The following is a 23,878-nucleotide window of genomic DNA, read 5'->3' as shown; positions in this document are numbered from 1 at the left end:
AATTTTGCCATTTTCTGGTGTAAGACTGTAGAAATGACTGACTTGTAATTTTTCTCTCATGTGGAAAGTGAAAGTGACTGTCATTATGATGCACTGTAACACAGCACACGGTGCACACAACGAAATGTGTCCTCTGCTTTTAACCCATCACTCTTGGTGAGCCGCGGGCAGCCATGACAGGTGCCCGGGGAGCAGTGTGTGGGGACGGCGCTTTGCTCAGTGGCACCTGCGAGGTTCGGGATTCAAACCGGCAACCTCCTGATTACGGGTAACCCGCTATGCCACCACTGGCCTAAACTATTCAAGGATGAGAACAAAGCTTCACGTATCCCCGGAGGTTGGTCGGGTCTGCCCCAGGCTCCCTCCTCCCCTGCTCTCTCTCTCTCTCTCTCTCTCTCTCTCTCTCTCTCTCCCCGCGGAATGCTGGCGTGGGAGCGCGCGCGCGCGCACGTTCCCGTTATCCGCCGCTCTCTCCTCTTCTCTCCATCCTTCCTCCGGCCGGATCGCGTCGGCCGGACCGCGTCGGGACCACGATGAACGCCGGACTTGTGGTGATATTTTTGGGATGCGGTTTCCTCTTCTTCCTTCTGTCTGGTGAGTAGAACGTGACCTTCTGCAGAGCTGCTCTGCACTCCGGTACTTGTTGCTGCTGAGGACCTCAGTTTTCTGCAACATATATATATATCTGCATTTATAATTTTTTTTATAAATAAAATAAATACATTTTGGTGAACATTGTGTCTAAATCAGCACGTTCATTAATTAAATCCATGATCATGCAAAGGTGAAGATATGAACAGTTTCTTATTTCAGGATCATGGCTTTAATTTCTGAGCGTGTTGATGTACATACAATGTTCACCGAACAATCTGAAAAAATTTTATATTTTATTTGTGCTTGCATTATATGTTAGTCTGGCAAACTTATTTTAAAAAATCAGAGCCAGTTTCTTTACAGAGGAACATTTCACTAATGCCACACATCTGAGTGGCTTTAATAATTGCTGCACGTCCCTGACATTTGATGCTGAAAGCATTCAATTTTCTTTCACTGATGGCATTTTGTCCTCTCCCTGCTGCTGAAGGTGTAAATCAATCAGAAAGCCAGGCCAGAACACCCCCAATAATCCAACCCACCCCCCAGAATAAATAAATGAACAGGCCATTTAGCAAATGCATTAAGTAAATTAGCAAAAATAAGCAATTAAGTAAAGTCTAAAATCTAGTTAAATATAGCATCCATTTCCATCCACTGGAAGTGATGTTCAACACTGGTGATGGCGACAGACCTGATGATGTAGCTGTTTTTGGTAAAATAATTAACTTCCTCCAAGAAATATTAATCCTCACCCTTTCCTCGCCCGCCCAGGTGGCTCCTGCTCAGAAGCGGAACACCAACTTTTCTCGGTGATCTTCTCCAACTACAACCAGTACATCCGACCTGTGGAGAACGTGTCCGATCCGGTCATCGTACAGTTTGAGGTGTCCATGTCCCAGCTGGTCAAAGTGGTGCGTCTGTTTTGTCTGATCCTGATTCGCTGAGAAGCTGCAGACTTGTTTTAGTGAGGTTCTTAAATGTGAATTGATTTGATCAGAGTTCTGTGTGTGTGTCCTGGTTCTTACGTAACAGGCTTGTATTTCTCGTATCAAACTGTCACTTGGTGTCAGCAGCTCTGTCCAACGCAAATTAGCCTGAATGCTTGAGAACAGCCAGTGCGCTCACTCACCCCGACCCTGTTGCTGTGCATGGCTCTGTGGGCGTGTGATTGGCTGAGAGTAGATGGGAAATGTCAGCTCTGAGTTCATCACTCTCTCTCCCGTGACCTCCCCACCCCCTTCCGCTCAGTCACTGCCACCTCCCGTCCGGTGCCCATGATCTGACGTGGTCCGACTCGGGCTGCCCCTGAGTGCCGCGCTTCATCTAAACCAACCGAGGCGGGGCTCGTTCACAAATGAACAGATTTACTGTGCCAGAGTGGCCTGGAGCTTTTACATGAGCAAAGCGTCGGCTGGCGTCCAATTAAATAACCGAACTCTCAGAGATGGAGAGGTTCTTCATGGCATTCTGCACTGCTCTTGCATTTTATTATGGTCTCATTCTTCCGCAAGAGTAAAAATGCATAATGACCATCGGGAGCAAATCAGGGATTACAACTGAGCAAACAGGAAATTTAAAAGGAAATAAAACAATGCATTCTCTGCACTGTGCTTCCGGCAAATTACTTGGGAAGAAATGTTGTTTTCTATACAGCGGCTATGGGGACTGTGGGGAAGGGAAAATACCTGCAAAGATCATACGACCTCAGCTGATCCAGCCGCTAGCCATGTTCTTCTGTGATGGATGACTCTTACCTTCATCCCAGCATACCTGCATATAACCAGCTTCCCCTTCAACTGGGCCACCTTGCACCAATGAGCAATAAGGAGCACATCTCAGACATTGATAGCCCATCTCCTCCAGTGCACCAGGGTCAATTCTATCCCCAGAGAGAACTTGCATGGCCAGACGTGGCAGCCTCTGCCTCGGGCCACAGACAGTCTGCATGTCTGTGTTCATGACCCCCAGCAAACCACCTGCGCTGACCAGCAGCCCTGTCCCTGTCTGGCCAGGAGAGACCGCCTCAGTCTCAATGAATATTGAAAGTCAGGTCAGGGAACTGCCTCAGTCTCGGTCCAGGGGATTCCAGACACAGAGCATCCTACAGGATGAGAAACAGGGCAGCAAATATATATACAACTGAGCAAGCTTTAGGCTCCAATACAAACCAGTGACATGATATGCATAGAGAAAGATACTCTGTTATCATATTCTCCATCTGTAGACAATGATTCATTATTTTACAGAGTTGGGAGAGACCAACACTTTCACTTTCAATAATTATTTTTTTTTGTGTTTTACACTTTCATATATTCCCTTCCAGAACAGTTTCAGAGTTACTGATGGGAAGATGAAAAATCTTTAATTAATTTCACTACCACCTAATACTGTACTCACTCATTCCCCATACCCGCTTAATCGGTTGCCAGAGCTCATCATGGTGCACACACCATCATTTACATCTCACATTTATGGACAATTGAAAACCATCAGTCCAACTAGCATGGCAGCAGGAAATCCTTTGGGAAACTGGCACGAACTTAAGGAGAGCATGGAAAACTCAATCCAAGCTGGGATTCTTTCATTTATGTTGTTATAAGTTGTGCAGTGGTGACCAAGGCAAACTTGTACCCAAAGGGTTGCAGGTTCAAATCTCGAAGTGCCAAGGTGCCACTGGGGTGCAACTGAGCAGGGTACTGTCGATCCTGAAAGTGGATATTATTTCTGAGATCCCCTAAAATTCTCAGTGGAGACTTTTCTAGGAGTTAAAGCCATTTTCAGGGGAGTCAAGCTCCATCTTCCCTGTAATTTTTAACTCTGATATAGAGAGAGTGACTCCTCCCATCCTCCTGTCCCTTGGCCCTCTGGGCTGCAGGACTCAGGTGCCACTGTGTGCTTATATCTGAGCAGTAATTACTTCTGACAGAGCAGCCCTCACCCCATGCTTCAAAGTGTCCAGCTGATTCACAACGTGCTGTGTTCTCCTGCTGTCCGCTTCACTGTGAATAGTTTCTCACTCTCTCATTCACTACAGGATGAAGTTAACCAGATCATGGAGACCAACCTATGGCTGAGACATGTATGTACACTATGCACTTAACGCCTTGCCTTACAAGGTCACAGCTACCTTCTCTTTCATATGCAGAACATTTCACAAAGACAAGCACTTCACTTTTACGTTCACAAGATTACCTGTCAAAGGTGATTCTTAAAGACAACACTTAGGTGGTAAATAATTCATAAGGAAAAGCTTTTAGATAAATTGATCTCTTCCTCCACTCACATCTCACAGGCTACGCTGTTTTCATTATGGGATGTTTAGACATATTTTGGCATGAGTTTAGCAAAGCATCTCTCGTTTCCCTCAAAATCATATATTCAGAAGGGCAGGGAGTGTGAATTATCCTGTGACATGCAAAATTATAGCAGTAAATAAAAGTGAACAAGCCACACATTAGTCATTAACAGATACAGAAACACCCTGGATGAGTTCTGCTGAAGAAGAGCTTTGGAATGGTTGTCATGAAAAGAAAATAAGAGCTGTGCAGTGATTCGGTTACCCTAAACTAAATTTATGCACACAGATGCACATACACATGCACACACACAGTTACTGTATAATTCCCCTCACAACTGAATAATCAGGCTGAGCTGGATTACATCAACAATTACTTCAAATTCCATTTTTAATTTGCGTAACTTGTAATTAGCTAAAGTGGTTTTGATAGAACCACATTTGTGGAATCCACCTCAGCCATACAGAAACAACATCGGAACAACATTGTTGACATCCTGAAGAGTGATTTACACATAAATATTTAAGAACAACTGCATTGGAGCCCTTCTTTCAGTCTTCTCTTCTGTTGCCATTGTTGCATTAAAGCTGCAGATATAATTTCGTACATCTGATACCATCAGCAGATCCTTGCTGGCTCCATTAGGAACGATCTTAATCTCAGGAGGTTGCTGGTCTTTTTTATAGCTGCCTGGGGAGTTCAGGGTTGCCCAGATGGAGGTTCAGGATAAAAGCCTGACCCTGCATAAAATCAGCTTTAAAACCCTTTTCACATGACCCATCTTCAGATTAAATAGTAAGAACCTCTGCATATGCATTTTAACAATGACAGTCAAATATTTGCCTTTAAGTGATAAATGACATGAATTTGATATTTTGAGTATATGCACTCATAAAACGTTAGGCTGCAGAATAAAAATGTGATTGGCAAAGGAAGAAAGGGGACTCATTAATGTATGAAGTAGTTCCTCAATGTAATAGCACTGCATTGGGATCAATTGAATCTTAAGAAAAAACTTGGACCAGTGAACATATAGGAGGTGCTGTAATTTAGATTAGAAGAGGAAAAAGTGTTGACTCCTCAACCAGGAATGTCAGCAGTGGTCTTTTATTGTGCTGTGTGTACGTGTGTTAAGGTGAAAAAGAAAGAAAGAAAGTATAATGTTGTGCATCTCTGTAACTCTTACTTAGCTACTAAGATGAATTTTCTGGCCCCTTGACCCACCACAGATCTGGAATGACTACAAACTGAAGTGGGATCCCAAGGAATTTGGAGGTGTTGAATTCATCCGAGTGCCATCCAACAGGATCTGGAAGCCAGACATTGTCTTGTACAACAAGTAAGTCAATTAAATGCTTTGGGCCTAGTCTAGGACAACCTTATTGATCCCTGCAATCGCTGTTAAGATAATGTCCCGGCCTTCAGGGAACAAGGTGTTGTGAAGAGCTGCCGCAGTACGTGCTGTAATTGTTAACAAGCTGATCCCTTATTTGAGCTGAAAGGATAAAATATTTATGTGCTGAATGTGGGTCTGTGAAAAGCCTAACAGGATGCAAAATAGAATTTAGACTCTGTTGCTGATGACCTGGCTGATGGGGCTTAGCCTCAGTTTCACTTATCAAGTATGGATTTTTTGTCACTGTAACATCCACAGCGTTTCAGGGCACCCAGAACAGTTATTTTCTAAACCTGGTTCTAGAGCAAATTTCTTTTTTTGGCATTATCGTGTTGACAGCAAAGCAGCTTTTTTGTGTGAAAATGCTGAATTATTAGCCAATCCTCCTGATCTATAACCCCAAACAAGTCATACATACAGCAATGGCGGATAATATTTTTGTGGTCCTCTCTACATCACACATTTCTAATGAAAAGACAATGCCGGAGAACAACATGGTTAATGTTGAACTAGATGCCAAACAAGGAGAGCGGAGAGTTACAGCACCACTTACAGGAGAAGGGTGGTTAAAACAGTGCTTGTTCTTGTGTTCTCATGTGGACAGGGCCTAAACCAGTGCCATTTCCCACCAGGGATCACAGGATCTGGATGGATAATTATTACAATTACATGAGATAGCTGCATTTTAAATGATACCTATCTAGTCATTGTGGGTGAAAGACAGGAAGAGCATAGACTAAGGAATCAAAAGAGAGGTGAGGGTAGGACCAATGATAAAAATAAAAAAAACACTAGATCAACACTAGATGGAGAGTTAATGAAAAAACTCACCATGGCCATGGCAATTTATTTTTTCAGAAACGAAATCTTCTGGTGGAGGAGAGGTGGGAGAAATTGAATGGGGAGGGAGAAGATTACTTCCAAAATACACAAAGTAACAACTAAAATATAACACTTTATCATTTTCTTCAGTAAATGCCTCCTTGGCCCATGCAGCATAGATAACATAGTGTAGCAGCAGCCAACCAGCCCAGCCATTCAATAGCGACATTTATTGATAATCCGCTTCCGTCTGTTGGGTTACATTTACATTTTCATTTACAGCATTTATCAGATGCCCATATCCAGATCAGCAGGTGGGGCAGTGGTGGCCTAGTGGTTAAGGAAGCGGCCCCGTAATCAGAAGGTTGCTGGTTCGAATCCCGATCTGCCAAGGTACCACTGAGGTGCCACTGAGCAAAGCACCGTCCCCACACACTGCTCCCCGGGCGCCTGTCATGGCTGCCCACTGCTCACTCAGGGTGATGGGTTAAATGCAGAGGACAAATTTCACTGTGTGCTGTGCTGCTGTGTATCACGTGTGACAATCACTTCACTTTTTTTTTTTTAGATCGAAAAGATCAATGATATTCAGTAGTGACAGGGACAGTCCTTACTTAGGGTTAAGTGTCTTGTTCAGGGACACAATGGTAGTAAGTGTGTCATTTGATTGCAATTAAAATCGCTCTTTGCAACATCTTCTATAATCCAACTATTGTCAGGATTGACTGCAGCTGTGCTCAACACCGGTGGCCAATCCTGACAGCGGATGTTTCCGCTCCTTCCAGGTCTCCGGCAGTTTCGTGAACTTGACATTGTAACAGTGTAGGTGTTAGTATTTTCAGTTTTGGCAATCGCCAGACGCCTGCGGGTTTGTTTGTGTTGTTCCCCTTTATTTCCCGTTTTTGGCCACCGCGCCATTCTTTCTTTGTGTTCATTGTTTATTATAAAATAAAAACCCTTCCCAGCATGTCAGACCTCTGCGCTTCCTTCCCCCGTAAGTCCGTAGTCGTGACAACTATATAACTGTTTACATATATCCTAAAATTTCATTTCATCCCAGTTTAAGTTCTTTGAACCAGTGCTAATATCTGGTTTCCACAGTCCAATGCAATTATTTTAGCTCCCATTTCAGCATATGCAAGAACCATGTAACACATTTACATTTATGGCATTTTCCAGATGGCCTTATCCAGAGTGCCTCACAATCAGTATGTTAAAGGGACAGTCTTCCACCCACAATGCGACTACCACCCTATAAGACACATGAAGAGGAGATGAAGTTAGTTTGAGAGGTCACCTAACAATCACTAACCATCACTTATTTCTGTCAGAAACAGGCCAGTGTTCTTCTGTGACCGTGGCTTAACGTCATGGACCTGGTTGATTTTTATGTCTGGTCTTCTTCATTTCTTCCACAGTGCAGTCGGGGACTTCCAGGTTGATGATAAAACCAAAGCTTTGCTTCGCTACAATGGTGATGTGACCTGGATTCCTCCAGCCATCTTCAAGAGCTCCTGCAAGATAGATGTCACATACTTTCCCTTTGATTACCAGAACTGCACAATGAAGTTTGGCTCCTGGACATATGACAAGGCCAAGATTGACTTGGTACTGATTGGCTCCACCATCAACCTCAGGGACTTCTGGGAGAGCGGCGAGTGGATGATTATAGATGCTCCAGGCTACAAGCATGATATCAAATATAACTGCTGTGAGGAGATCTACACAGACATCACCTACTCGCTGTATATCCGCCGCCTGCCCTTGTTCTACACCATCAACATGATCATCCCCTGTCTACTCATCTCCTTCCTCACGGTTCTGGTCTTCTATCTGCCTTCAGACTGTGGCGAGAAAGTCACCCTCTGCATCTCTGTCCTCCTGTCCCTCACTGTGTTCTTGCTGGTCATCACAGAGACCATCCCATCCACCTCACTGGTCATCCCTCTGATCGGAGAGTACTTGCTCTTCACCATGATCTTCGTCACGCTCTCAATTGTCATCACAGTATTTGTGCTCAATGTGCACTATCGTACACCCAAGACACATACCATGCCAAGCTGGGTGCGTGGCATCTTCCTGGGCTTTCTGCCACGGATCATGTTCATGACCCGGCCCGAGCGGGACCCAGAGAAAGTCAGTGGCCGTACCCCGGTTCTCCCCCCACGTCCTTGTACCATCCACGCTTCGGCTTCCCAGCATCATCAACTGAAACATCAGATCATGCCGGCCAGCCTGCCTCCCCGCCAGCGCCTGTTCCTCAGCACAGAGCTCTCCAACCTCAACAGCCTGAGTGGCCAGGACTCCAGCAAGGCCACCTTGTGCCGGGAAGGCCGCTGTAACTGCTGCTGGCGCCAGAGGAACACCAAGCTGCCTGCAGACGCTGGAGGAAGCCTGGGGACTGTGAGCAGTGGAGGAGCATGTGGGATTGGCGTGGGTGGAGGAGTTGGGGTAGGAGGGAGTCCCTGCTCAAGCTCTGAGTCTCTGGACGCTGGGCTACTGGCCCTCTCCGCTCTCTCCCCAGAGGTCAGAGAGGCAATAGAAAGCGTTAAGTACATTGCAGAGAACATGAGGCTACAGAATGAGGCTAAAGAGGTGAGTTACTGATGTCAAAACAAATAGCTCGAATAGCACAAATCTGAATGGAACTGAATGAAAGTCGCTGAACTTTTAAAGGCAAAACTTGGCAAAAATTGCTTCTGCAGCTGCTGAACTTATATCCATGGACATGTAAAGTCAAGGACAGCAAAATATTGAGAAAGTGAACTGTGAATTATAAAATCCAGGCAAAAGCAGTTATGCTGCACAACAATAGAAATTAAAGCGACATTTCCAATAACCCTAAAAGCATATTTAGTTTGTAAAATAACCAACGGATCATTTCTTGACACCATCAATAACTTACAAACACCAGTCTGTAAAAAAAAAATTTAATTGCATCACAAACACATGTATTCACTATGCGTATCGATGCATTAGAAAATAACTTGCCTGTTAACCAAAAATAACACAAACCAAACAATCATACAAATAATACAAATCATAATTTCTTCAAGTAAATAGGCAGACAGAAACCTGTTCAGGCAGGTAATGGTCAGATGTTTAAACTCCGCTACATAAAAAAAAAAAATGCATTTCAAAGAGGTCAAGGCTTAACAGGTTACCACCAGGTTACCACTAACAGGTGTGCGTTTTTACTTTTTAAAAAAGTTTTTACACAATAACACAAGATTACAAATTTACATGAACGGCTGGCGGTGAAGTGTACAGTCTATGCAGACATGACATGCCTATGTGGGATATGGGCACAAAAATGTTACAAATGTACGTGAAACATGTATAGGACACAGTGGTGAGGCAGTGGTGGCCTGGTGGGTAAGGAAGTGGACCCGTAATTGGAAGAATGCCAATGTGAAGCCTGAACTGCCAAGATGCCACTGAGGTGCCACTGAGCAAAGCACCGTCCCCACACACTGCTCCCCGGGCACCTGTCATGGCTGCCCATTGATCATCAAGGGTTATGGGTTAAAGGACCAGCAGAGGCCTTAACCCATAACCCTTGATGATCAATGGGCAGCCATAACAGGTGCCCGGGGAGCAGTGTGTGGGGACGGTGCTTTGCTCAGTGGCACCTCAGTGGCATTTCGTCGTGTGCTGTGTATCATAATGACAATCTCTTCACTGTCATAACCATAAAATCATTGCTTTGGGAAATCTCACCCAGGTTGGTAGCTTTTAGTGTTATCATGCACTCATGAGTCAGATCAACAAAACTCTTTAGGGTCATAATAAAACAGACCATTTTTACAGTCATGCAATTATTCTGTGAAAGATTGATTTTTGCATTGTGAACTTTCACTACCCTTTCAGTATGGCAGAAGAAAAGAATATATGTCTGCTGTACTTTTTTACCTTTTATAGTGAAACCTTTTATAGTGAAACTTGTTTACTTCCTCAGTAACCTGTCTCTCTCTGTCTTATTTTCAAGGTCCAGGATGATTGGAAGTACGTTGCCATGGTTATTGACAGGATATTCCTTTGGGTCTTTGTTCTGGTCTGCATTTTGGGCACCGCTGGCCTCTTTCTCCAGCCACTGCTGCTCGGAGAGGACATGTGACCACTTTTGATAACATTACCATGAAGGAAGTTCGGAGCTGGGCACCTAAGATGGCCACTATGTACTCAACAGCACCAAGCTGAACTGCGCTCTGAGCTGATTTTTGTTATTTGGACAAGCCGTTGGGTCTCTAATCTGAGGATGATAGCAGGATTAAAACGTCCATCTGATGATGACATTTCTCATATTTAACATAGATGATACAAACATATGTCATCTGTCTAAAACTGAACCGCTGAACTTGAAACTAAAAACTGAACATTTTTGCACCGTTTTTTTTTAATCTTGTAAATATTTTTTCATGTTTCTAGGTGTCATGAACAAATTGGATAGACCCTCGCCCAATACATTCATTTTGCATATGAAACATTTTATACAGTGACATTTCATATCCAGCCTAAATTTCTTAAGCAGCCAGTAATTCTTTTATGTATTGTACCTTTATATGTAATGTGTTGTTATGTGAATATCACAATTTGAGCTGCTGCTCTAGTTGAATAATTATGACAATAACTATAGAAATTATGTCACGTTTCATTGGACTAATAAAAAAATGTTGCCATAAAAGTCTTGCTCAATATCATCTCAAGGTCTTGGGCAGTGCCTTATAGGTGGCGCTGCTCTGCTGTGTTTGTCAAGAGGGACACCATGTGGCCATTTGGAGGCAGTGCATTTTAAATGCACGGAAGACAAAAGAAAAGAAAAGAAATGAGCAGAGCATTTGTACATGCTGACATTAACTTACAAGATGGCAACAGATGTGTGTTCCCAGTCACCTGGACAATTTTGTGAGCATGGAATAAAGCTGGAATGAACAACATGACCACTGTATATTTACTGAGCTAAGTGCATGACATGTGTCCTCCCCTTATTATTCGTAAAAGTGGATGGAGCACAGGCTGTGACTGCAAAACTCATTAGCGCTCATTGAAATCTATATGCTTCTCTCACAGCAAATTGAATTCTGAAGCAGGAGCAGGATGTAGATGTGATTAGAGGCACGGCACAGGAGGCCAGGATGGTTTCATGATGTCTCCTGTCATCTGTTTGGAGCTTTATTGGATGACTGTAGTCAGGCTGAAGTGACATCATTTATTCGGATATTTATAAGCCAGTCTGTCTTTATTAGATAGAGCACACAACAGGGGAAACATCACCAAACAACGACCCGATGGCAAACAGGAACCAACAGGGCATATACACACGCACACACACACACAAACAAACACACACACACACACACATGCCATTGGTATTTTTGCTTACACTCTGTGTTTCATCTTGATTAAACCACAGAACAAGAAAAGACAGTCTGCTTACTGTCACTGGATAAATATAAAGTACACATTGTGCACACTACTTGCATGCAAAGACAGGAAGTGCATAAGGACCATAACAAGCTAGTTTTGTGCTGGCATTCACGCAGGTTCTCATGTCCTGGTCACTTCATATGTTTCTTAAACCACTTTTCTACAATGAAGTCTGAGATCTTTATATTATGTAAGTACATAATAAATGTTACAAAAACAGTAGTTACTTAATACTTTCTTTTAAAATAAAAAATGTGGATCCTCATTGCAGACACCATGGTATACAACATTCAAGTTACAGGTATGTGACTGAATAAAATATTGCAGAACCGTTCACTGAACTGCTATTTGATGTTGACATTCACAGTACTGAAAAAGAGCAAAATGCACACCATGAGCGCACCATTATTATATCATACTGTATTTTGAAATGTATGTTTAATTTGAGGTTTGTTGGTACATGTGACATATGCATTTAATCACACTTCAGGTTCCTCATCAGAAGGGGATGTAAAACCAGCTAAGATTTATGGTCACAGATTAGTTGAAGTTGGAGGAGATTTAGAGGTAACATGCAGCACATTTGGAGTCAAGTCAGACGTGAAGGAGGTCTACGTTTACCTCTGTAAGGATGAAGTCGGCATACAGCGGATTAAAAGTGACAAGAGTGACAGCTTTTTCCAGATAAAAGGTGTCACACTGGAAAATACTGGGAACTACAGCTGTATGTTCTCTGCATCAGAATTTAATCCCGGTGATGTGAGGGGAAGAGGAGACAACTACATCTTCATCAGTGTGAATGGTGAGGATCATGTTGATAAACTGACACAAAATTAGTTTTTAATTACACACAAATACTGTCTTAACTACACGCCATAAAGACTGCAATCATGTGTAGATCATAGGATCATAAGTTTTACTGTTGCTGTTTATGCAGTTACTTTTTACCCTGCTGACCTCACTGTGACCAAATCTGTGGTAAGCATGGGATCTGATGTGAAATTTAAGTGCACCACCTCAAAATCCATCATCAACGACAACCTTCTAGTCTACCTTCTCAAGAACCAGAGTGCTGTAGAGGTGGATATGTGGGATCCTCACAGTAAAGAGGTCGATTTTTACATCGCAAGTGTCAGCATTGAACACACAGGCAGCTACAGCTGTGTGCTCTCAGATAAAGCTGTTCACAGGACCGGACTCATGCTACATGTTAATAATGCTGTGATGCTCCAGGTTCATGGTGAGAGTCTTTGGAAGGCTGCATTTCTTTATATTTTGTAAGTATTCCCATAATAAAAAGCTGACTGTTCTACACATCCAGATGGATCTCTTCTGCAGATGGTATGGATCGTTGTCATCATGGCCCTTTGCCTGTTCTTGCTTTTAGGAATGGGAGCCCTGCTAAAAACATATGGTAGGGTCTGTATTCTAAAAAAATAAAAGTAAAGACATGACTTCTGTCATGTATACACCTATTCATAACTTTATTCCATCAAGTTACTGTAATAATAACATTTTATTTCTGAAATGTAAATTTGAGAATTCTAGGATGTTGAGATCATAGTATTTTGTATGTTCTCCTTTAGGGGCTCAAAAATGGCAATATGAGAGGTACCTTTTACTTTTTCTGAGTTAAAAAGAATAAAAGATTGGTCTGCAAATTAAAACATGTCTTTACAGATCAGCACATCAATTGAATCAACCCCCTAAACCAGAGATGGTTACTAGAGGTTAGTGAGGCTGCTTATTACTCTGTAAATCAATGCAATAAAAGGGTTGAAGTATTTATTTATTTCCTGTCTTAACTCTAAGTCGACTGCACTGAATCGACTGCACCCCAAGTTTCAAATGTTCCTTGAGAAGTGACAATGAAAATATAGATTAATCTTATCTTACCTTTATCTTATCTAAGTATTTTCTTTTTTTTTTAGTTCTCTTCACATCTAATGTGGACAGAGATGAAAATCTGTAAGCTATCTACGTTCAGTTAATTCATCAGCAATTTTCTGGATTTTAACTGGATGCCAAATGAGTTTAATGTGTTTGCATTAGTACTACTGCTGAATGGGATGAGTTCTCCGAGGTCTTCAAGGAAATCAACAGAGAAACAGCAGGTGGGAAGGTTTACGTACAACAATCGTGTCTTTTGATCATATTTGCTTTTTTATTCTCTTTTAGCCATCAAAGTCTACTTTGAGTCCTGATATGTCATGATGGTTTTCAAGGTAAAAATTAAGGAAATAAATGTTATTTACATTCTTTACAGACATTATCATTTACCAGGAAATTGAGGAGAGCTTTTATTATAATTGATTCCAATTTACTAACAAATATGAGATTTTGACAATGTTCTTTAGCATTGCACTGCACACACTAAAATCTGAATTGTTAACTGATTACAGTGTCACATCTCGGGTTTATTGGAAATTATTTATATACCACAACCAAATAAAAAAAAAAGGTGACTGGAGCTAAAACAAACACAAAGGTGAGTAAAGACCACAACAATACAGCGTCTGTCTGCTGCCATCTTGTTCCTTTTATCAGGGACCTAATCATGGACGACTAATCAGCAGCACCAGTCCATGATTAGAGCCCTGTTGTCAGGCTGATTGGAGCTAACCGGGAGACCTGCAGCACCCAGCTGTGACAGAGCTCCCCCTCTAAGGACTTCACAGAGCCCAGGGAGAAAAACATAGTGGAGGTGGCGGGGCGAGGGGCGCTACCACAGGGCTCCAGTACTGCAGGCATTGCTAGTCTTCCATGGCTATGGAGGACCCGAAACCTCTGGTTGGCCTCCTAATGTCTGCCAGCATGGCGCAGCTCCTGTACAATGAAGTCAACCTGCACAAATTAAACCGGGCCGAACCTTCCAGACACATGCAGCCCCTGTCAATGCATGTCCCTGCAGACGTGTCCCGCGTCTATCCCTGTGGGGACGAGCAGGCTCTCTTCCTGCTGGACCTTCTTGGTATCCACCCTTGGAACTCTGTGGCACTCAGCCCCGCCTTCAGGGGAGTGCCCCGTCATGGCTGGTCAAAGGGGAATCCTTGGGTCAGGGATCTCTAACCTGGGACTCTTCTTAGCTGCAACACCACCATCTGAAGGACTAGAAGAGGGAGAACAGGGGGCACTGCTGATGTCTTCTTTCGCCTCGTCCCTCCAGCCACTCACCTCGCCGTGGCACAACACTCTCATTGGGCCTACCCTCCAGCATGATCCTGGGTTCCCTTACTCCATCTTCTACTCTGCTTCTGTTTGCGGCTTTTGCGCTTCTATCATGTCTCGGGTTTGTGGGAGAAAGGAGGTGCAGAAGAACGACATGTTGTCAGGGAAATTATTTATTTACCTCAACCAAAAATGGCATGAGGGGTAAAAAAGGGACAAAGCAAAAACTAAGGATACAAAAAACAACCCGGAGGATTGTGTCGGTTGACCAGAGCTGCAACAAACACCACAACAATGCAGCAGCGTCTGTTGGATGCAGTCTTGTTTCTTTTTAACAGGGACCTAATCATGGACACCTAATCAGCAGGACTGGTCCATGATTAGAGCCCTGTTGTCAGGCTGATTGGAACTGGCTGGGACACCAGCAGCATCCAGCCATGACAGACAGAGAACACAGTAACGCTGTGTTCATGACACCACAGCAGAGATACATTCATGCAAATAAAACCAATACCCATAATATCATTGTTCCTGAGAACTGACAATGACAAAGATTTATCTTATCTAATAGATTTATATTTCTTCAAATGCACAGCAGAAAAGAGACCATTTTATTTTAACTTTGATTCTTTCTCACCCACATATAGACAGAGCTTCAATGAAAACTGATGTCTATGCCTCTGTGATGAAGAGAACCAAAAAAATACAAAATTGAAGAAGCCCAATTAATCAGGGTTTTATTAACCACAGGTTGGTAGTAGCCTAGTGGTTAAGACACTCTCCTATGAATCAAGACCTACTACTGAGGCCCTAAGCAAGACATATAACCCCAAGTTGCTCCAGGGGGACTGTGCCTGATACTGATCTGGATTAGTCACTCTGGATAAGAGCTTTTGATAAATGCTGTAAATTTAAATTAATAATTGTTATGCGTTTGTTAATGTGTCCTTTAGATCTTTTGAGTTGCTGAAATGACATATGTAAATGTATGAAAATTCTGAAAATATATATAAAAAAAACTATGGTTTTATGATGAAAAAAATTTATTTCTTGCCTGATCTCTGTGATGGATGAGAACAAGGAAATACAGTGACAATTACATGTGGTACACTGCAGTTGTTGCCTATATAAGATACTTCAAAACGATCTTTGGAAGAAATAGAGGTGTCTGCATAAATGTGTATGATGCCTAGGTCATAAAATTGTGCATGCTGTCAAACTTTAGTGTTGTGTTATTGTGTATCTGATATTTCTCTTTACACTGCATTCACATTTGTACAGATACAATTCATACCCAATTTATGTTTATATTATATTATATTTACATTTACATTTACAGCATTTGGCAGACGCCCTTATCCAGAGCGACTTACAACGTGCTTTCAAGTTATATTCATCTACTTAAACAGTCAAGCATTTACCAACCATCCCTTCGCCATTAGTAATGCTGCAGTAAATAGTGCCACCGGAAATGTTTAGTCCTTTCGCATCCCAATGTGGCATCACTGGCCCTTACTGCTTGGCCCTTACAAGTCATCTGGTGGTTCCATCTGATAGTCATCTCCTAGAACTCTAATATTTTGCCTCAATACTACATAATCTCTATATGACGTAATATCCTGGATGAATCTCACTGAATAATGCAGCGCTATTGGAAGAAGATGGGTGTGAATGTAATCGCACATCTGTCAACATAATTCAGTTCCTGGCTGCTGAGACCTGGGCAGTATCTTTTGTGTTAGAAACAGATAAACAGTAAAAAACTGTTTACAATTAAGTATTGTACATGCAGCTGTGACAGCCCTTATTTTGGGCATACCAACCCTCCCTATAATTTATTTGCCCTAACTAGTCTTATCTCAGTTTGTTTCAAGTCCTCCCAAGCCTTGGTTTGCCTTCGACCTCTAGGGAGTTTTCTGCAGGCGTGCATGATCTCAAGGGCATATAAAGTTTAGACTAAACCTCGGTGGATGGTCATGCTCTGTGCATGCAATTATACAACGTGATACAAAAATATACCACACTTACTACCTAGTCTCCCTGAGCAAGAGACTTAACCCTGAGTGGTCCCATTCCTTTTGATCAAAAAATTATTTTAAGGTTTGATGGCGTCCCCCTCTCATTTTTTTTATATTACTCAGGGAGTTTTTAAAACTCACTGAGGTACAGACAAGCAGTCTTTGTCACAGCTGACAACTTCAATCAAGTATGTAAGCAACTGTTTGGAAACTTGCTAGATACTTTGATGCTCTGAATGATACAGACAACATTTTTGTCTTTAAATTGCAATGAGTGAGAGAGTGTTTGTTAATAGACTGCTGTCTATTTTTGCTCATACAGAACATGCTTTCTGCACGTCTCTGCAGAACACATACAGATCTCAAATCAGTCCTGTAGTTAAGTCTACAGCTATACGCAGGCACAAGCGAGTAGTTATTTTAAACACTGCAATTGAACTCAGCTGAATGTCATAGAGTCAGACTAGAGTTTTTTTTTGTTCTTTTCTCCTGGGTGAAGTGTTATTTGCATTTTAAATATACACATAATTGTATCTGGTATTGTATTGTATTGTATCATATATCTTCTTTTCATTAATGTAATTTGGACAGTATATAAATGTTCAGTTATTCAGAAACATTGAGTAAAGAAAAATGATCAGTTATAAGTGTCATGATCCGGTCCAAAAGGGGTTACTGTTAGTTAGTTTCACGTTAGTCATGTGTAATGTTCCCTAATCGTTTTCACCTGTGTCTAATGTATAAAGCTGCCCTGTTCGTTCACCAACGTCTTGGATGTCTCCCCTGTCCTGTTCTGCACCATTAAACCCCTGTATCGTGACGCCGTGTGATTGCGTCCTTCTTTCTCGTCACCTCTTCTGTTCACCTGCCTCGTCATGCCTAAAGGTTATGACAATAATTATGTGGTTGTATGTTTCAGTCTTAATACATTTTTATTCAGATTTGTAGTTGACTACTGAGTTATTTGTGGCATCCTTCATATATTGTGTTCATTTGAAAAATGTCACCCTGACATCCATATTCATCACCCAGGATGAGGCTCAGCCATTGCACTCCAGCAAATTCACCAAATGTGGGAATCTCGACTCGCTCCCCCCTGATTTTTGGGGGGCAGTGGTGGCCTAGCAGGTAAGGAAGATGACCCGTAATCAAAAGGTTGGCGATTTGAATCCTGAACCGCCAAGGTGCCACTGATGTGCCACTGAGCAAAGTAGCGTCTCACACACTGCTCCCCGGGTGCCTGTCATGGCTGGCCACTGCTCACTCAGGGGATGAGATAAATGCAGAGAGTGTGCACTGGGTGCTGTGCTGTGGTCTTACATGTCACAACTAATCACTTCACTTTCTTTTGGAGCATCTGAAGGGAATCCTTATAACAAGATTTTTTTGGAAATTGGCATTCCTGAGTTACCTTGACCTTTGAACATGAATGGGACAGAATGAAAGGATGGACAATCAGAAAACAAAACTGACATTGGCTAGACGCTATAACATGCAGAAACAAAACACAGCCCGCTGTACTGCTGTTTGGCTGCAGCTGGAGACATCACCTGTGCCCAATCAAGACAGCGGTGAAAAGTCGGCATGCCCATCAGCGGCTGCGACATTCTTTGTGGACCTTGCAACTGTTCTGTAGTGTTATGAGTTCTGGCAATCACCACACGCCTGTGGGCTAGTTTCTGTTGTTCCTCTTTATTTCCCTTGTTTTCGGCTATCACGCCAATTTGGTTTCTGTATTTAATAAATTCTAGTTTTCATTATGTCCCTCCTCTGCGCTTCCTTCCCTCATCAGCTCGCCGACATACAACTGCACAGTATAGACATGGGTTCCAGTCATTGGAGTTTTGGCAAATATGAACAGTTGTATTCAAATGAATCAGTTTTAAACATCTGAGTCAATATATGTTTTTTGAAATTCCCAATGGTGAAAAAATTTTTTTTTTCATGATTCTGAACAAACACACAAACTCCCTGAACAGTTCCTTGGAACACTGTGAGCAACATCATATGTGTGCACTGTGGTCATGCCAACATAGCATCAATCCAAGTTACATGGTTAATTAAATGAATCAAATTCCAGCATTTACATTTCTGTCAGAATACTGTAGCGCTGACAGCCAATAGGGCTGGGTTCATTTGCATTTGCCCGCCTCCAAGGCATTCAGGGATGGATGGGTGGGATGGATGGATAGGGATGGATGGGGTGACCTAGAGCCGGAGCTCAGAGAGGCCCTCTCCCAGCTGTTAGAGTGGAGCTCGAAGGGGCTGGAACCAGAAGAATTGGCTGGATTGAAGGCCCTTGTATGTGAGTTTGGTCATCTGTTTGCAGAGAACGATAGAGGCTGCAGCTGTACAAGCTTGGCGGGGCATGGGATCAATACGGGGGATGCTGTACCCATCCGGCAGAGAGCGCGGCGCCTCCCACTGTCACTGAAAGATTAGGCAGACAACAAGATTAAGAAGATGTTGGCAGCGGGCATCATGGTAGTAAGTGGGATTTAAACCTGGGTCTTCTGGTTCATAGGCAAGTGTGTTAACCACTAGGCTACTACCACCCTGGATTCAAGTGTCTGCTTTTCTAACTTGCTGTTTCCAAACTCCCCATACCCAAATTACTGACACTGAATGTTGTATGCTTGATCATGTCCCTGTGTATATTGTTATATTGGCAATGAACCAACCTGGGATGTGCAGTGTACAACAATGTGCGAGAAATGTGCAGTCCAGTCTGGGCTTTTAAGTTTTTTTGTACATACTTCATGTTGTTGTAGTGAGTGTGACTTATTTGCACTGATGTGATAATCCTGGTAAATAACATAAAACAACATTTATATCAGAATGTGAAAACCAACTCCAATATGTTCAACCCCAAAATTTCAAATCTCAACTTTCTGTTTTGTAGGTCATCAAGATGGTCATGATTCTTTTTCCACTTCGAAATATTTTAACAGCCAAAGAAAAAGTGAAATAAGACAAGAAGAAAAAAAAAAAACTAACCACAGCTGGTTAAAAATCACAAGAGCCTCTGTGACACCCTAGCATCCCTGACCACAAGAGGGCGCCACCAATTTGCCCATAACTTTAATTAATATTACCGGAGACTCACCTTCTTACATCAGTGCTGCAGACTGGTTACACTCAGCCCGGGATCTCAGCCTTCCCAGTTTGTGTAGCATGATCCTGCAGCCCTGCTCTCCACACGAACAAGTCTGTTGTTCCTGTTGTTCCAAACACCAGCCAGCCCTGAGTGGCTGGTTGCAACATGAAGAAATAAAGCAACCAAATTAGTTGCACTCGAGAACCCTGCATGTTCAGTGAGGCTTAAATGAGAACAGACGACACAGAGCTGAAATACTGGAATAATGAATGTTAAATTGTGTTTTAAAGGTTGTACCATGTACTTCATGCGTTCAGCAGATTTCTAGAAATAGTCACTGAGGTACTGAAAGCAGGAAATGTCCACAGCATTATGCTGTAGAATATGAGGACCTGACTGAGCCACACAACATCTTCACCATGTCAGTTTCAGGGATCGTTATCTTAATCTTGTGTAAGTATGACTTAAATAACTGCACAACTATTAATATCTGAATTAAATACTTTTAAAAGTAAACCTGTAGTAAGCATTTGCTGACAATTATGTAAAATAATTATTTTAAGATAAAGAAATAAACACAGCCATTTTATTTTGCATCTTAAATGTTTCTCTTCTTCTTACAGTTGTGAGTATAAACATTTCCTTGCAGCAAGGTATGACATTTTAATTTTGATTATGTATATTTTGATTTTAAATTCACTGTATGATTCTGTTTTTTTTTCTTCACAGGTTTATACCCAGCGCAAATTTTTGCACGATCCACACAGAGAGAGGGAGAGAACATTACAATAAAGTGTCGAATCAGTGGTTCACAAAATGTTACAGAGATGCTGCCATTGCACATGTACCTTTGCAAAAATGGATTTGGAATAAGAATGGAAATGTTGACAAATTTAATGGATACCACATTTCCCATCAAAAATGTTAAAATAGGAGACACAGGGAATTACACATGTGTCTACTCAAAAACCAAACACATTGCCAAAAATGTGACAGGAACCGGACTGAACTCCATCTTCATCACAGTTGCTGGTAAGTTGCTGGTAACTTTAGTGTTGTGATCAATGTCTGCATTAGATATATTAGAAATATTAATATGAAAGAATCATAAAAATGTAACAGAACACATGTCTAGCACCTTAATATGTATGGCAGACAAAAAATTCTGTGCACATGCAATCAGATTCTGCTAATGTAATTATTTATACCTTAACACTATTGTGTTGATGTTTGGAATGTGTAATTGAAAATGACATCTCATGTCACCGGTTTCTTTAATGAACTTATTCAAACAGACAGCAGAGGTTATGAAACATATCAAAAAGCAGGAATGTGAGTTCTGGTAACTGGAGCTGTACAGTTTAACTTTGGCAACCATTATTTGGTTTGTTTTGTTCAGATAAGGGCCAGAAGTCAGGACTGTCCATGACTTTATTAATTGCTTCTGGGATTATTATACTCTTAGTGCTGGGTGTGTTTAGCCTCAGGACTTTTAAACGAAGTAAGTAAAATAAATATTTGTGCATCTCACATGCTTACAAATACACAGATTTACCCGAACAAACTAGTTTTAAATGCTCTTGAGTATTGCAGTGCAGCAGTGGATATGGTTTATGATTTATGAAATAAAATTATTTGCAACCGTGACCTGTTAGAGAACTTTTCCAATATGTTACCGGGACTTTTTACAGGGATGTTGCATAGCCACAAAGATGGGTAAGTTCCATCAATTCTACTGAAACACTGACATTAAATCCTCTGTAAACATGGAGTAAGCAGCTTGTGTGTGTGTGTGTGTGTGTGTGTGTGTGTGGGGGGGGGGGCTCAGCCAAAGTCAGGCAGGAGAAGCTGTCTACAGTGAATGTCAGAGAACAGAGGCCGTCCACACTAACATGACAGGTAAGTTCATTTGTACACATAGTTTTGATGTTTTCATATCTGTTAAATTCATTCATTTTCAATATTGATTATTGATTTTAACAGATAACCATGAGGCCAAAGTCCATTTGTGAGTACTATTATGTTAAAAAAAATGTTATTCTGGCTGATTGATGGACGTTGGTTTTTCCGACAGCATAGACAACAGCGTGCTGTACAGCACTGTTCAGGCCTGGGGTAAGAATCTATTTCTGACCACATGCATGTGGTGTGTTCAAAAGAACAATGTGAAGTGAGAAATGATACTATCCACCTTGATAAATTTTTTTTTGTGAACTTTAAAACAGAAAAAAGAGAGACTGAAACTCAGTCTAACTTTGTCTACGCTCAAGTTAGAAAAAAACGATGTGGAGGACATCACACACAAGACACTTTTTGAGCACAGTCTACAAATAGGAATGCCTTGTGTATGTTGAAAAATACTTCTAAGAAATGTACCAACGCTGAATAAACCATTTCAAGTAATCATGTGTAGGGCCTCACATGCATACACTTTGTCAAGTCATGTAAAAGTCGTACAAAGATGTGCATGTATACAGGACAAAATAACTATCATCAGTAATTGGAAAATGTATCTTTTTGTTTGATTGCACTAGTAAGTATTTGATTGTATATAGCAAACAAAGATAAATGCAGGGTTATCAAAAGATGGCTTATGCTTCAAAACGGAAATGCTATCTTTCTAAGAGAACAAACCACAAATGTACACTTCAAACAGTTTCATTTGTAGTGAACAAAGAACTAATTTCAAGGGCGTGGCTGCCCACTGCTCACTAAGGGTGATGGTTAAAAGCAGAGGACACATTTCATTGTGTGCACCGTGTGCTGTGCTTGCTGTGCTTCACAATGACAATCACTTCACTTATATGTCTAATATATAAAAACAAGCAGCTTTCTGAATCCCAGATATGCTGTAAAGAAACCTCTGTAAACAGTAGGCAACTAAAGTAGCATAGTACTGTAGAACAGGATAAATTTGTATGAAAGAAATACATTTCCAATTGCAGCTAAGTGAGAACTTGAGATTAATAAACTGCCGTTTTTTGTCTGTATGTAATGCACTGTACAATGCAGCAAATCAACCAAACAGAGGAAACCTGTAACAAAACCGATACAAGCAAACCACAAACAGGGAACACACAACACAACTTTAAACTCACACCATGTATGCAAAGCCACAGACACAAGCTCTCTCTCCAAGCTCTCTTCTTCTCTATAAAGTGCACTTTACACCGATCAGCCAGAATATTAAGAATATATACTCAATATCTACCAAAAACAGCCCTGACCAATCGAGATATGGACTCCACTAGACCTCTAAAGGTATCTGCTGTTGCATCTGGCATCAAGCAGTCAGTATCCAAAAAATCCTGTAAACTGCAAGGCGCGGCTTTAATGGATGTCCCACAAATGCTCGATTGGTTTGAGAGCTAATTTTTTGATATTATAATTGTTGTTGCTCTTATTATTTCTACTCTCTATTCATTTACATCCATGTATATATGTATATGAACATATATAATGTTAATATATACATAAATTACACATCAATATCTATTCTTCCCATAATGCATCCTGGTGGCATCTTTTTATTTATTTTTTTTATCACCAATTCATTGACCACGCGCTTTGATGGTGGTAAACATGGGGTCATCGGTAGACTACGTCTACATGGGAATGCACTGTGCTTTTTGACACTTTTTGTTTAAAAAGGCATGGGCTCATTTCAGCAATTCTAGATATTCAATTGGATTAGATCGCGAAAGCCAGCCTCCAATCCTCACCTGCATCAGAGTCTTTGCAGGCCCTGGACCTTCCTTGGTCAACTTTTGTAGATTCTGACCTCAGCAGACCATGTACATCCCATGAAACTAAAGGACCCAGTTGAGGGCTTCGGGAAGAAAATAAGGAACACCGGCCACAAGGCTGCATTACAAATGTCTTGGTCACTTCCCACAAGGTGGAGACAGCAAGGAAGGAACTCCTGCTTATCCTGGGAATACCTTTTAATCTCCTAGATGGTAAGGGGTTTCTTGATTGTAAGGGGTTTCTATGAACCACAATATGAACATTTTTGTGGCCAGTGTTCCATCAAGTGGCCAATATAAAAACAATATGA

At 41.6% G+C, this 23,878-nt stretch overlaps 2 protein-coding genes and 1 long non-coding RNA gene across 3 annotated transcripts; all 3 read left to right on the top strand.

Moving 5' to 3' along the window:
• Positions 1–433: 433 nt before the first annotated feature.
• On the top strand, positions 434–10,891 carry LOC114772171 (neuronal acetylcholine receptor subunit alpha-3-like). Its single transcript, XM_028965206.1, has 6 exons — positions 434–594; positions 1,369–1,508; positions 3,632–3,676; positions 5,123–5,232; positions 7,530–8,706; positions 10,100–10,891. The coding sequence occupies exons 1-6, from the start codon at positions 534–536 to the stop codon at positions 10,226–10,228; spliced, it is 1,662 nt and encodes a 553-aa protein (XP_028821039.1). The 5' UTR covers positions 434–533; the 3' UTR covers positions 10,229–10,891.
• A 1,862-nt stretch (positions 10,892–12,753) lies between these two features.
• On the top strand, positions 12,754–13,245 carry LOC114772172 (uncharacterized). Its single transcript, XR_003743882.1, has 4 exons — positions 12,754–12,778; positions 12,860–12,952; positions 13,125–13,149; positions 13,219–13,245. It is a non-coding gene; the product is annotated as an uncharacterized LOC114772172 (long non-coding RNA).
• Positions 13,246–14,352: 1,107 nt separating this feature from the next.
• LOC114772174 (uncharacterized) lies at positions 14,353–22,144 on the top strand. Its single transcript, XM_028965211.1, has 10 exons — positions 14,353–14,509; positions 20,203–20,274; positions 20,445–20,474; positions 20,551–20,853; positions 21,221–21,322; positions 21,513–21,537; positions 21,650–21,720; positions 21,805–21,829; positions 21,896–21,936; positions 22,047–22,144. Exons 1-10 carry the CDS (start codon positions 14,353–14,355, stop codon positions 22,136–22,138), a joined length of 918 nt encoding a protein of 305 aa, XP_028821044.1. The 3' UTR covers positions 22,139–22,144.
• The last annotated feature ends 1,734 nt before the right edge of the window (positions 22,145–23,878 follow it).

The sequence above is a fragment of the Denticeps clupeoides genome, unplaced genomic scaffold (genome assembly GCF_900700375.1).
Source record: "Denticeps clupeoides unplaced genomic scaffold, fDenClu1.1, whole genome shotgun sequence".
Classification (NCBI taxonomy): domain Eukaryota; kingdom Metazoa; phylum Chordata; class Actinopteri; order Clupeiformes; family Denticipitidae; genus Denticeps; species Denticeps clupeoides.
The sequence above is the reverse complement of the archived record's forward strand: the minus strand, read 5'-3'. Positions and strand labels throughout refer to the sequence as shown.